This window comes from Felis catus, chromosome B2 (assembly GCF_018350175.1).
Source record: "Felis catus isolate Fca126 chromosome B2, F.catus_Fca126_mat1.0, whole genome shotgun sequence".
Lineage (NCBI taxonomy): Eukaryota > Metazoa > Chordata > Mammalia > Carnivora > Felidae > Felis > Felis catus.
This window is the reverse complement of record NC_058372.1, coordinates 91,625,787-91,640,555: the sequence shown is the minus strand read 5'-3', so window position 1 is coordinate 91,640,555 and position 14,769 is coordinate 91,625,787. Positions and strand designations below refer to the sequence as shown.

At 34.4% G+C, this 14,769-nt stretch overlaps 1 protein-coding gene across 5 annotated transcripts in view; it reads right to left on the bottom strand.

Annotated features, from left to right (window-relative positions):
- Positions 1–14,769, bottom strand: part of GRIK2 (glutamate ionotropic receptor kainate type subunit 2) — a 651,626-nt gene that overhangs the window by 36,151 nt on the left and 600,706 nt on the right. For all 5 annotated transcript variants that reach the window (XM_019831021.3, XM_019831024.3, XM_019831022.2 and 2 more), the window contains exon 14: positions 801–1,026. In XM_019831021.3, coding sequence (XP_019686580.1) covers positions 801–1,026 — 226 coding nt within the window. The remainder of the gene's footprint in view (positions 1–800; positions 1,027–14,769) is intronic.

Below are 14,769 nucleotides of genomic sequence, written 5' to 3'. Positions count from 1 at the left end.
CCATTTGCAGCAATGTGGATGGAACTGGAAGGTATTATGTTAAGTGAAATCAGCCAGGCAGAGAAAGACAGATACCGTATGTTTTCACTCATGTGTGGATCTTGAGAAACTTAACCGAAGACCATGGGGGAGCAGATGGGGAGAAAAAAAAAGTTACAGAGAGGGAGGGAGGCAAACCATAATTGACTTTTAAGGACTGAGAACAAACTAAGGGTAGATGGGGGTTAGGAGAGAATGCAAAGTAGGTGATGGGCAGGGAGGAGGGCACATGGGATGAGCACTGGGTGTTGTATGGAAACTAATTTGACAATAAATTATATTTAAAAAATAAATTAAAAAAATATTTTCTCTAAAATTAAACAATAAAGCAAATATCCACAGGAAACAATGAACTATTTGTGACTCATTCATTTAATTAACTTTCTAACTCAAATACTACTCAAATACTATACTCATTAAGCCAAAAATCTGAAAAAATAAAATGCAAAAACTATTTGATTCATAAAACATTTATAATGTAGAATTGAGAAGGTCTTTTACATTGACGTTGCGGGTTTTTTCAACACCGATTCAGTAAAAATGTCTACCAACCATTTTGGTGGAAATCAGTTTTTCTTTTGTTACTTACCTATTTAGAAGCGGATGTCCAAATTGCTTCCTGATTTTATACAGTAAGAGAACATAGCAAGATAGATTTATTAAAAACAAAATTCCCAAAGGCATATGGAGGCTTTGTTTTTCCTCCTCCTCACAGCAACTAAGATTAAAGAACAAAGAAAAGTGACTGACATAAAACCTACCCATGGGGGTGCCAACGCCATAACCTTTGGAGTCTATAAGGCCGCCAATCTGTGTCAGGTTACAATTCCGCTGTGTAACAAACTCAATGGTCGTTGACTCCATTAGGAAAGCATAATCAGAGGTGAGGACTCTCTGGATTCCTTCTTCATTACTTTTGACGAGTACTGACTGCCTCCTGCTACTCATAAAGGCCCACATTTTGTCATATGTAGATATTTTTGATTTCTAGGGAGAAATGAAACAGGTAAGAATATATATTCCTTAGTTTCCATGTGATCCTACAATATTTAGATGGAACTTACTATATTTCATTTAAATTTATTTAACAAACATATCAAAAATCATGTTAAAAAATATACAGCTGGTAAATCATAGAAGCCAATAAAAAAGAGAAAATAATATTAATAAGGAGGAACTTTTGTGCTTGTGTCTCATATGAGTATCTCATGTGTATAATTTTATCTTTCAACATTACTATAACATCAAATTTGGAAGAGACAGAGACTGGACACCAACTGACACTGTAACAACCTTGAGGTTTTTCTTTTCCTTTTTTTCTTTTTCCTCGTTTGGTTGACTGTGACACCCAATGTCACATCATCCTCCAAGAATACACAAGGATATAGATAGGCTGAACAAATATAAGGAGTTTGTTACAAGTAAAATTCTCCACTGAAACACAATCCAGACACCACAGAACCTCTGGTAGCCTGCTTCAGGAAAGCTGTCATTAAGATCTACAAACTAACTAAAGTTTCCTGGACCAATAAAATTGAATAGTTTTTATATCCAAATGAAAATTCTCAGTAAGGCTTTACTAGGGTTTTATTAGGAAAGGAATGAAATGGGTTTTGTTCAGAGGGCACTGGTAAAAACATAAACATGAAAAGGTTAGCATCTGCTTATGGAAAGCTCAGCTGTAAGCCCTTATGTCAGTTAAACTCTTACACAAATACAAAAAATAATACTGAAGCTATAAACACAAGGAGGATATTCACTATATTGGTAGCACTGTCATAAAAAGTTGAAACTATTTTCAAGTGCATAGATATGCGATCTTTTTACAGCTTAAGCATGTATTTAGTCCTACATATGCCAGGTCATAAATGAGATATTACTACTTCTTCCACTAAAAGCAGGTGCACAATAATATTTAGAAAACTTACGGCATTATTTCAATGATGAAATAGGAAGAAAACCCTTAAATTTACTGGGGGAACAAAATAATGAGTGTTTTCTAAAAACAAGTATAGCATTAGGGCTAAGAGAGGGTAGAGATTCAAACCTTTGCTCTTCAATGAAACACTAAGGCATGCCAAAAGGCCAGTGGCTCAAAGTTTGAAAGACTGTAGCTAAAAAGTCTAGAATAAGATTGATAGGATTACAAATTTGAGCAGCTTTGGTGGCATGTCAATTATTTTAAAATAACATGATCATATGTTGGAAGTAGAAAAGAAAAATGAAAGGAATATTTAAGGTTATGATGAAATCCTTTTTAGAATAGTTAAGACCAATAGTGATATTTTTTTTTTTCTTTTGAGAGAGACGGAGGGAGGGATTGCACACATGCATGCAGGGGAGGGGCAGAGAGTAAGGGAGAGAGAGAATCCCAAGTAGGCCCTGCTTTGTCAGTGCAGAGCCCAACTCGGGGCTCAGACCAACAAACCATGAGATCATAGCCTGAGCTGAAACCAAGAGTCAGATGCTTAACCAACTGAGCCACCCAGGCACCCCACCAATAGTGAGATTTTGCATAGATTCATTTGGCTTCCCAAATGTTACTACATAATGACAATAGCCAGAACAAACTCACTTCCTTTCAAAGATAAAAATTTTTTCTCCTAATGTTTTGCATCAAACGAGACCTAAATACAAAATAAAATCAAAATTAAAGCTCACCTGCAGATTAAGGAGATTTTTAATAAAAAACTAAGTTGGACATATTTTTTGATTTAGTAAACCTGTGGCTGATAACAAATAGATATAAAATCCCATAAATGATAATTCTAAAATGTATGTAATCAACTACACTCTCATGACTTGATAATTTAAAAAGTAACTCTTTATCAAGGAGTGATAATGAAATATCATGGTAATATGATATTACCTTGTAGTATCATAACATGGGCATACTCTCTGAGGCCTAAACCAAGCAGAGATAAGAAAGTATACAAAAAGTTATTTTTACCTAATGTGGTCATAAATTGCCTAAATTCTCTACTTTGTTTCAGTTATAAAAACGTTAGCAATTAATCTTTTATTGCTTTAGTAACATGATTTCCAATTAGTGATAACACATTCCATCCATTGACACAATTTAAATAAAACTTGAAAAGTAGTATTTTTGTCCCAAATAGAGGAGGACTCAGATTGTTTATAATAGAAATAATCATTTAAATATGCCTATATATTTATAAAATCATACATCATTATATCTTCATCTTTTTATAGTATTATATATGTTATAATATGCAATATAAATTTTAAAATATTAATAGTACTTTCTAATTTAAAAATTATACAACACAAACAACTTAAAAAAGAGAAATTCTTTTTTAACAGTATAATAACAGTATAAAATTCTTTTTAACAGTTAATATGTTGCTGTGTAAACAGATCAAACTTTTTTTAACAACTGAAAACCAAGAAACTAAAGACTATCTCTAATCTATCCTTTATGGATATATATATAGTTTAATTTTAAATTAATATTAATGTAGTATTATTTTACATTTGAAATATCTAATCTATAAAATGAAACTTTAATTGACCAAATACGAATTTTACAAAATGTATTTTCATATAAAATTCTTTGAATGCTTTCCTGCACTTATATTTTATTCTTATGAGCACTTCTTAGAAATTACTATTGATAATCATTTTGAAACTAATCATTTCCAACCTTCCATTGCTATATAAGATCTCTCATTGATTTACTTCTGATTTCCAGAAATCTATTGTCTATAATTTTTGTATAGCTTTACTCATTTTTCCTGTCGGCAGAAGATATAAGTATTTCTTTTATTCTTAGAACTGTAGAATAGGTTTAGATACAGAAGTCACCCAAATTTTTTTTGTTTCTCTTAATAAAAATAAAAACCCAAAGAAGAGATATTTCAGTTTAGAAATATACATTCTATATGGCTTGTTTGCTAGATTTGTTGTCATTCTTTGATCACAATTTCTAATTTAGCACAGTCACTTCTTTGCACCTCCCATTGACGGCTGTAAAACACAACTGTAAAAACAAAGTGTGATTAAAAATCATCACTGTGCCTGCAGACTCTGTGTGTGTGTGGTAGGGGTGGAGATGCCTTTCAATTCTCACCTATTTCTACAGCAAGTTGAAAAGGCAGACTAATCTTTAGCATCTCCCGGCAATTTTATTACTTCTATTATATTGAGTAGCGAAGAGGATCCAGTGCATCACTGGTTTAAAAACAAAAGAACTCCACAACATGAATTTTACTGAAACCTTCAAATTTAAAGCAGCTAAGACAGCTTGCAACGCATTTGAACAAAGTATCTGAACAAATTCATAAGCTGAATAGGAAGCTTAGCATGCTTTTTTCTCTACAGACCTAACCACTCGGAAATAATTGGTTACCTATACTTAAGTAATATGTAGATTCTGAATATACTCAGACTGAGACAGGAGTAATGATCACTAGCTGTATGTCTCTTATTAATGGAATCTATGTTCTTATACAAGCTATTTAATCTCTTTGAATTTCAATGTGCATAATAGTCAAATATCTTTGCCAACTTTGCAGTGTTCTTGTGAGGCTCAAATAAGACACTACATGTGAGCACACTGTGCAATAGTATGATATTTTTATAATTCTGATTATTTTTCAAAAAGAGAGCATACTACCACCAAATGCTTATATGTTAATTTTCCTAAAAAAATGCCAAAAGTATGGCAAAGATGGCAGGTTGACTATCGCCTTTGAGTACATGTTCTTTCCTATGGCATGAATCCACAAGGCACAAAACAATAAGAGAATGTACAACAGAAATGAATTTTTGGAAGCTGGAAAGCAGAAAGGTGAATTGTAACTCAGTTAAGTAACTTTTATAACGTTCTTTCTCCCACAGAAGTCTCAGAGATTGGAATTTCTTTTTTCCTTTCCTTATTTTTTATTTATATTTTTTATTTAGTTTTTGTGAACATTTTATTTTTTAATATAATTTATTGTCAAATTGGTTTCCATACAACACCCAGTGCTCATCCCAACAAGTGCCCTCCTCCATGCCCATCACCCACTTCCCCCTCTCCCTCACCCCCATCAACCCTCAAATTGGAATCTATATGCCTCTCAAAGCCAGATAACCAAAGTTCTAACAAAAGTAAAATTTATTGGAAGAATGTCTTTAAAAATGTTAGATCCTTGATCCTTGATCCATTCCTCCCCCTTCCCTTTCTCTGAGCATCATGGTGACTGCTCCATCTCACCCAAGCAGAAGACTAGAGGTTTTATTCTCTGGAGAGGAAACAAGAACACACTGGACACAGGTGATCCAGGGAGGACATATTGAAACCAGAAGAAATTTAAGTTGGAGTCTACAACCAATGTCAGGTCTTTTTCTGTCCTGGTTCTTAGAATTCTTCCAGAAGAGACCACAGAAGATTTTTTCAAGCAAAACTGACTACACCAGAAATATAATAATGATGATGATGATCATCATCATCATAATATCAGTTAACTCAGATAAAGTTCAGCATGTGTGATGTATTATTCTAAATTATCTATAAATATTAAATAATTCAAATTTTACAAGATTTTGATTAGGTGATAAGTATCTTTTCTGTCATCTTACAAATGAGAAAACTGAAACATGGATAGGTTAATAATATGCCCAAATTCATGTGGCTACTTTGAGTCAAACATTGGCATATTAGTTACTGAGTTTATGTTCTTAATCATTGCACTACATCAATTCTATCTAGGGTACATATCATGGATTTCCAACAAAATGATCTACCACATCACCCTCTAGCAAGGCTCACAGTTTTTCAGCTTTGAGCAATCATCCAGAGTTTCCAGTGAGCCTTGTAGAGTCTGTTATATATCATCAAACAACCAAGGATAACCAGATAGTTGAAGGGAGCCTCTAACATGAAATGTAAAGAATAAAACAAGCAATATAGCATAAATGTTCTCAGAGAGTTAAATATAAACAAAAAAAAAATTAATGGACTCTGTTGAAAGAAAATTAACAATTTTCTGATATCAAGGGGTGCTTGGGTAGTTCAGTTGGTTGAGCATTGGACTTCGGCTCAGGCTGTGATCTCACAGTTCATGAGTTTGAGCCCCATGTCAGGATCTCTGCTGTCAGCACAGAGCCTGCTTCAGATTCTCTGTCTCCCTCTCTCTCTCTGCTCCTCCCCCAACTTGGGTGCATGCTCTCTCTCTCTCTCAAAAATAAAATAAACATTTTAAAAATTAAAAAAAAATAGAAATCTGGTATCAAAAATGAAAACCTGAAGGAAAATTTTAGAAAATAAAGTTTAAAGAAGTCTCCGGAAAAGTAGTAAAAAAAAAAAAGTTAAAAAGACAGAAAGAAGGAAAGAAGTGATACCTGAAGGCTGAGTCCATGTCAACTACATAATGAGAGGTGAACTTTCTGCACAGGGGAAAATCAGTTAAGAGATGCTATCTTGGACATGAATTTGATGGGTTGACATAATTGAAGGAAGTACACTTTGGCTGTGGCACACAGAGTCAAGGAACATGGTACTAGAAGAGGCTAGCGATGATAGAGAAATAGATAAGGGATGACCAATATAACTTTACTGTTTCCCTCAGCTTTCTCAACTTTAGATGACTTTCTTTCTGTATATAGTCCACTGACCTCACTTTTATCCTGGCCTTTCCAGAATTCAGTTGGACTAACCACTGAAGTCCCTTCACTCTCCTTTCTTAGATTATTCACTTTAGAAAGTTACGTCATTGTAAATTCTTATTTGGAATCTTTGACATGCAAATCTTTTTAAAAGCCTCTCATCAGTTTTATAGTCCAGGGCTATCTTTCTCAAGGACCCAGCAGCCATCCTTGAAATATAATCATCAAAGAAGATAAGCACCTCTACCACCCAGTCTCTCTGGGAAGCAAAGATCTTAATTTATGTGGGCACTTTAAGTAATAAAACTACCTCCTGTCATGAAGACACTAAAAGTTTATATTTCCTTTGGGCAAGGCCAATTAACAAACACAGACGGCTATGATGCCAATACCACAGCTCTTAGGAGCACACAGCAGAAGTCTATGTAACAGTACTTGCACTGGGGAAGTACTGTTGGAGATAGAAAAACCAAGACTTCAAGGTGTGTGTGTGTGTGTGTGTGTGTGTGTGTGTGTGTGTGTGTGTGTTACGAATAATGTTTGGTCATTATTGGACTAGGAAGTAAGATGATGTTTAGGTTGAATGAATTATCGGTCTCTGGCTTAAACTAGAGAGGCACCGAGAAAGAAAACAAACAAACAAACAAAAACATCAAAAGAAGGCTGACAGAAAGGATTATACCTAGTAGGTTGGTTGGAGGTACCTAAGAAACATCTAAATAAATCGGTCATGTGAAGTTGGAGTACAGGAAAAGGTCAAGCTAAAGATAAAGATTTTGGAGTCTTTTTGGATACAGAAGACCAAGTAGTGGATAGATGAGAAAAAAAAAATTATAGAATACCAAGATCAACCTTAGTGAAAATTTGAATTTCAGAGGCTGGCAGAGACGAGTGAGCCTGAAAATGAGACGCAAAAAGAAAAAAAAAGTGAACAAAGATTAAGAAAGAAAATCTGGAAACTGTGGTGCTGCAGAAATGAAGGCAAGAGGATACTTAGTGAGGGAATGCTTACCTGTAGGGATATGCCAAAAAAAGAAAAAAATGCATACAGTGAGAATGAAATAATTTCCTTTGGATTTGGCAAGAAAGACTTCCTTAGTTATTTTAGCAAGAGCTAATTTAGTGAAGTATTTAGAAAACACATAGAAGTGGATTAAGGAAGGATTTGGAGGAAGTAAAGTAGAGCCAGAAAGTGCCAAAAAAGAAAAATAAAAGTATATCAGTAACTAGGCCTCCAAAGAACAGGAGATCCATGGCAGTAGATAGAAGAATATTTTGGTTTAGGTAAGATTTTCAAAGATTAAAGAGATTGAAGCATGTTTAAATGCCAATAAGGAGGTTTCAGGAGAAAAGAGAGGTTTAAAAAGCCAGAAAAAGAAAGACAATTAATAATGCCTAGTTTTAGTATGGTGAATCTCTAGTAGAATAAAAGAGGATTTAAAACACTGCAATTGGCTTGACCTGTGATTTCAAAATATTTGTGTTAAACACATGTGGAATTATACCGACACTCTAAGACGTATTATGTAATGAGGAAATAAGAAGCCTCAGCCAGATTTATTTATAGTAAGATAGAAAAGTGTTGAACATTTTAAAAGTAAAATAGACTATGGAATCTTTAAGGTCAAAATCAATAGATAGAAGCTGTACAAATTAAACATTAGGAATAAAAATAGATTGGGGCGCCTGGGTGTGACTTGATTTTGACTCAGGTTATGATCTTACGGTTTGTGAGTTTGACCCCCTCACCAGGTTCAGTGCTGACAGTGTGGAGCCTGCTTGGGATTCTCTCTCTCTGTCTCTCTCTCTCTCTCTCTCTCTCTGCCCCTCCCATGATCTCTTTCTCTAAATAAATAATTAAAAATGAAATTAACAATCAATAAAATATTGCACACTGAGTGTGAAAGTTGTATGTAAACTCAGAAGAAAGGACATATCAAGTTGCACATAAGACTGTAGGTGAAAGATGGGACACATTGAAAGAACCAAGTATACTATGTTTTGTTTAATCTACTGTGATTAAGATTGGTTTCCTTCAATGAAGTCATTACCAACTATTGTCAAGGGACAGGATAAAATCATGGATAGGAATGAAGAAAATGCACAGTCTCTGCAGGTTTCCTAGCTTTGGTGTTACAGAGAGGAAAGGATCAATGTAGGACACCAGGAATGATTCAGGAATTGAGACGTAGCTTGGCCCTGTGCATTACTGCTGCTAACTGATTAGGAAAGACTTTCAAGAAGAATGTATTATTTAAAGCAATATGAAAAATGAAAGTCAGGTAATAAGCTAAGCATGAAATAATATAATTCTCTTTAAGGAAAGCACTGAGATAATGACAAATTGAGCATAAGAGAAAAGCTGTTCAGATAGAGTTTAGCCAAGTAAAAGAAATACTGAATTAGTGGGGGAAAAAATCTTGTTTTACTCCTTTGCTTAACACAGATGAGAGAACTAAGGCTAATTCATAAGAAAAAAAAAAAAAACAATTACCAGTGAACATAGATTTGGAAAGAGAAAAGTGATGATAGGATTTATGACATCATAATTTTACAGAAGAATTTTAATTACATAACAAGGTAATTAATTCTTTGGCAAAAATGAGAAACATTGCTAAGTATTATCCTTATAGTTATGTTATGTTGTACATAATAATTTAGATAAAGTTAAGCAAATAAATTAAATCATGACTCAAAGAGATTTCTGGAAATGCATATGAAAGTCAAAGCACTACAGAGGAAAGCACATTTAAAATTTTCTTATTTTCTCAAGCAACTTACCTTGTGATTCTGAACAATGGAATCCATTTCTTTGTTGTTTTTGTGCCCCACTTAAAGACACTTTTTCTTCTATGTTAAATCGGATGCATTTAGGATGTCAATGTTTAGCCGTGTTTGTTTTATCAAAATGCTGAGGTCTGTAAGCTGATTTGGTTTCTGCTACATCAGCACAAAACCAATGAAACTAGTTCATAAGGCACTGTCTTTTTATAATAGTTTTATGGGCTATGAAACATCAACAGAAGGATAAAAGAAAATATTCTTGTCAAGAATAAACTTACAAAGAGTAAGAGATACAATACTTTTAAAAACTCGAAGATGCCAAATGATTTGTGCTTTAAGAACAGATTTCGGTATAAATACTTAAAATATTTTAAACATAGAGCTAGCTAATGATTTACAATTTAAGAATATATTTCTTTTAGTTTCTGACAGAACTCAAAGTTTACAACCTGAAATTATTTGGCTCTTTGCAGATCTCAAAATAACTAATGATTTTAGGCAGTGTTTCCTGAGCATTTTTAGAGAGACTTTTAGAAGTGGTAAGATTACTATAAGGATAGTGATTTGAAGTTTTGTTTCTATCTCTTATAAAATGTTATGAAAGCTAATAAAGCAAGAATTACTCTTGTACCATTTGCATAGACCTTTTCTTACTGGGAGCAACACATTGTACAAATACAAAGCCATCTTCTTTTCTTAAAAAAAATATTTGGGGGGCGCCTGGGCGGCTCAGTCGGTTAAGTGTCCGACTTCAGCTCAGGTCACGATCTCACGGTCCGTGAGTTCGAGCCCCGCATCGGGCTCTGGGCTGATGGCTCAGAGCCTGGAGCCTGTTTCCGATTCTGTGTCTCCCTCTCTCTCTGCCCCTCCCCCGTTCATGCTCTGTCTCCCTCTGTCTCAAAAATAAATAAAACGTTAAAAAAATTAAAAAAAATATTTGGCTTAAATTCTTTACACAAATGAATTTTTTCCCCACAAACAAATTCTTCACCTTCATTCGTTTTGCTTGCTGTCAAGTACAAAATGTAACTTGGAAACCCTATTGTGCTCATTAAACTTGTCAGCCTAAAAATCATAAGAAAATAACATTATCAATATTTGTGTCACCTCTAGAAGCAAGAATTTAAAATTAACTTTTAAGTATGTTCTAGGTTAAAGTTTATTTTCATGAATAAAACTCCAACTCCTTAACATTAATCTTCTTTGAACTTTCATAACCACAAAGTATCAGGATCACAAAGACAATCCCATACTATTTTTGAGATGGTCTATTATACATAATATTAGAAGTGTTGACTACAACTCAGATTCTTTAACAATGTTAGTCAAGTGGTACAAGACCCAAAACACCTTGAAATAATCTAAGGAAGACTTTCTATTAAGAATCCACTTATTTTGATTTAAAAAAAACATTCAGGAAAAAATGTTTTATCTTCTAAACCATTATGTCTGGCAGCATTAGTTGGACTTTGGTGTATGGATGAATATGGTGAAATTACTAAAAGAAGAGGCAATTATTTCTCACCAATTTTTATCATTAGCAAAGTAAATTTGTGGTCCTGGACACTTAGTCAAATTTTTCCTTCTCAATAAATTCCACATAACCAGTTTTGTTTCTATTATTAACCTAAATATTTGGGCAAAAGTGCTATCATAATATCTCTTATTTGTTATGAAAAAGTCACATGTAATAGTCCCTAATACAAGGTTTGGAAATAGCCTATTTCAAGGTTTCCCTTGGTAAAGGAGAATTTGGCTGAGATTTGCATTTTAATTTTTTATTACAGTAAATAAATTACCAACAATACTGGAACATATGTGCTAGGTAAGAACAGCTGAGCCCTATCTGGACTCATCTGACCTTGGTCACTAGGAAATTAGAGTTAATTCAGGAAAACAGGACTGAAGCCATATGTGGTTCATATCAAAGATGGATCTGAGGCTAGTGCAGTGATCTGAAAGCATTTGGTTGTTAGCAAACCTGTCAGTCCTTGGAATAATTCTGGCAGTTTTATCTCAAAGCATCTGCAATCTCTTAAAACAGGAAATTTGAAGAGAAGGACAATGAAACAATGTTTTTCTTGTGTTACTGAGAGTTAATAGAGGAATAAGAGATGGCATTTTGAGCAAGCATGATATGATGGGCAGCAAGCTTAAAATGATCTTGTGCAGTTAAAGGCAGTTATTATTTTTAGGTGGTTAACCAGTATTTGATAACTCATTCTGCACTATTCAGAATCCCTGATATAATGAGTCTTCTGTTATAGCATTTTATTCTTTAAATGAGGTATCATGAACTTTCCTGGTCAAATGCTTTCTTTTCTCATAAATAATAGTAATCAACAATATATTTTACTATCATTTGGCCAATTTTAAATAAAATTAGGAAACAACTTCACCAAGTCAATGGAAAACCTTGAATAAGCCCCAATTTCTTAGCTATATCTAATAAAAAGATTCCCTACAAATCTCACAGAAATGTTATGATGAATAGATGAAAAAAATATGAAGTCATTTTGACAAGCTACCAAGCTCTCTAAAGATATCAGGATTGTATTCTTATCTCAAGTTTTATGTAATCAATCAATGGAGAAACAGTAACTCTATACTATGACTGCAGCATTTGCCCACTGTGTTACCCTATATATGCCTTTACCTGTAGAACAATTTATAATTTTTAGGAATGTGGAAGCATTCACTTGCTTACTCATTTACTCAGTTATTTTTTCATTCTAATATTTATTGAGCACCAGCCAGGTGGAAGTGCTCATGCCAGGATGTGTATGCAGAGACTAGCCAAAAACAAAGCATGGCCCCTGTCGTAGCAGAGCTTTAAGTCTCATAGTACATGACAAGTAAACTAAGAATTTACTTTGTGTGATAGGTGCCATGACAAATGACAGATAAGGTGGAACCAAAGACATGACAGAAAGTCAGAGGAAGTAAGTTTCTTTCCTTTAGGATTCAAATCACTAATGGGGTGCCTGGGTGACTCAGTTAAGCATCAGACCTCAGCTCAGGTCATGATCCCATGGTTGGAGCCCTACATCTGGCTCTGTGCTGACAGCTCAGAGCCTGGAGCCTGCTTCAGATTCTGTGTCTCCCTCTCTCTCTGCCGCTCCCCTGCTTGAGCTCTATGAATAGATGTGGGAAACACACACACACACACACACACACACACACACACACACACACATACACACACACACACTCCAAAATAAAAGTCTCAACATTTGAAACTTTTTTTTAATGTTTGTTATTTATTTGTTTGTTTGTTTATTTATTTATTTATTTATTTATTTAGAGAGCCTGCACAAGCAAGGGAAGGGTAGAGAGAGAATCTGCCTTTTGAGAGAGGCAGAGGGAGAATCCCAAGCAGGCTTCATGCTGTCAGCAGAGAGCTGGTCATGGGGCTGGACTCAACGAACCATGAGATCATGGCCTGAGCCAAACCAGGAGTCAGTCCCTTAACTGACTGGGCCACCCAGGTACCCCTCAACATTGGAAACTCTTTTTAAAAGAGTCATCATTCTCATTTTCAGCCAGTACCTTTTCTAGGGTTTCATAATTTTATTGGGAGATTATACAAATCTCACCAAAGTATTTTAAAGATACATAATATCTGTATTGTTATAACCTTATTACATTAAACTATACATAAAATGAATGCTTTGTTTATAAATAGTAAATAAATGGCCTTAGTTGAGTCCCAGGGACTTAAGGGAGAAGACATGAACAGCCTTATTAACATCTCCATCCACTGACTGGACAAGCCTATTTGATCACAATATTCATGAATTTAATATGTATAAAGTAACTGTATTAATGACTACCTGAATCTTTAACCTGAGGCACCTTTTAATTAGAAGAGCCACATTCTAACATAGGGGCTTGAACTTGTTGTTTTCTCTGACTGGAACCCACTTTCCTTGAATATTTGTGTGCCTCACTCTTCTCTTCCTTCCAGTCTTTGCTCAAAATCCACCTTTTCAAGGAAAACTTTCACTTTTTATATTATTTAATAATTCCAACTCCTGACTTACCATAGATATGCCTCCTGCTTTACTTTTATCCATAGCTCTTAATAACTAGGTAGTATATTTCCTATTTTTTCTATGCATCTGTTCAGTTTCTATCTCCATCCACTATGAGATAAACTATGAAAATGGACATGTTTTTCTTGTTTTGTCTGGACAAAATGGCCTCTATACCAGGAACAGTGCCTCATACATACCAATAGGTATTTATTGAGTAAATGACCCAAAGATGCATAGATAAATGAATAAATGCACACAATGGAATTATTTCCATTGTTCTAAAATTTAAAAGACAGGGATATGAGGGCAGCCTGGGTGGCTCAGTTGGTTAAGCATCTGACTTCAGCTCAGGTCATGATCTTATGGTTCTTGAGTTTGAGCCCCGCCTTGGGCTCTGTGCTGACAGCTTGGAGCATGGAGCTTGCTTCAGATTCTGTGTCTCCCTCTCCCTCTGCCCCTCCCCTGCTCATTCTCTGTGTCTCTCAGAAATAAATAAACATTAAAATAAATAAAGTAAAAATAAATAGAAGACAGAGGTATTAGTCTCAGCTCTGGTATTACCAACCTAAGTGGTATTTGGTGAGTAATTTCATCTCGCTGGAACTCAATTTGCTCATATGCAAAACAAATGGGTTAGACCATATAAATGCTAAGATATCTTTCATCAGAGTAGGTCTGTATAACTATGCATATTTAGCAGAATAACTAGGTACATTTACTTCTTTCTTTCTGTTCTGTTCATGGTTTAATTTGATAAGGAAAAGAATACCACTGGCCTAGTTTTAAAGCAAAGCATAAAGAAATCCACATCATTGCACTGCATAAATAATTTTAAGTTTGATTTCAATGTTAAAATGTAGTTTATACATATTAATAAAAATACTATAATGTATTTCACATTCCACATATCTCAAGGAAGATATGTGCAGTAGGATTACCATCTTCTCTGTTCTTTCCCTAGTTCCAAATCATCACTGTCCTAACCCCTTTGAAAACAAGCCAAGGTATAAAACCCTACACTTTTAAGACCCATACCATTCAATCTGACTATCTAATTCCTCTTACTATAGTCTTCTACTCATTTCTGGATATTTCTATCATTCTTAATATATTGTAGTACCCAGATGTTTGTTTCTATTAATAATGGACTAGTAAATGTTTAACAATTGGCTTTCTGCAAAAGGGAAAAAGGCCTGGATTTGTAAGGTTTCCTGGTTTTTATAGCTTAAATATCCCTACTATTGCCATTTTAAGCTATGGACATGATATAAACCAAATTATAAAATTCTTGAAAATTTAA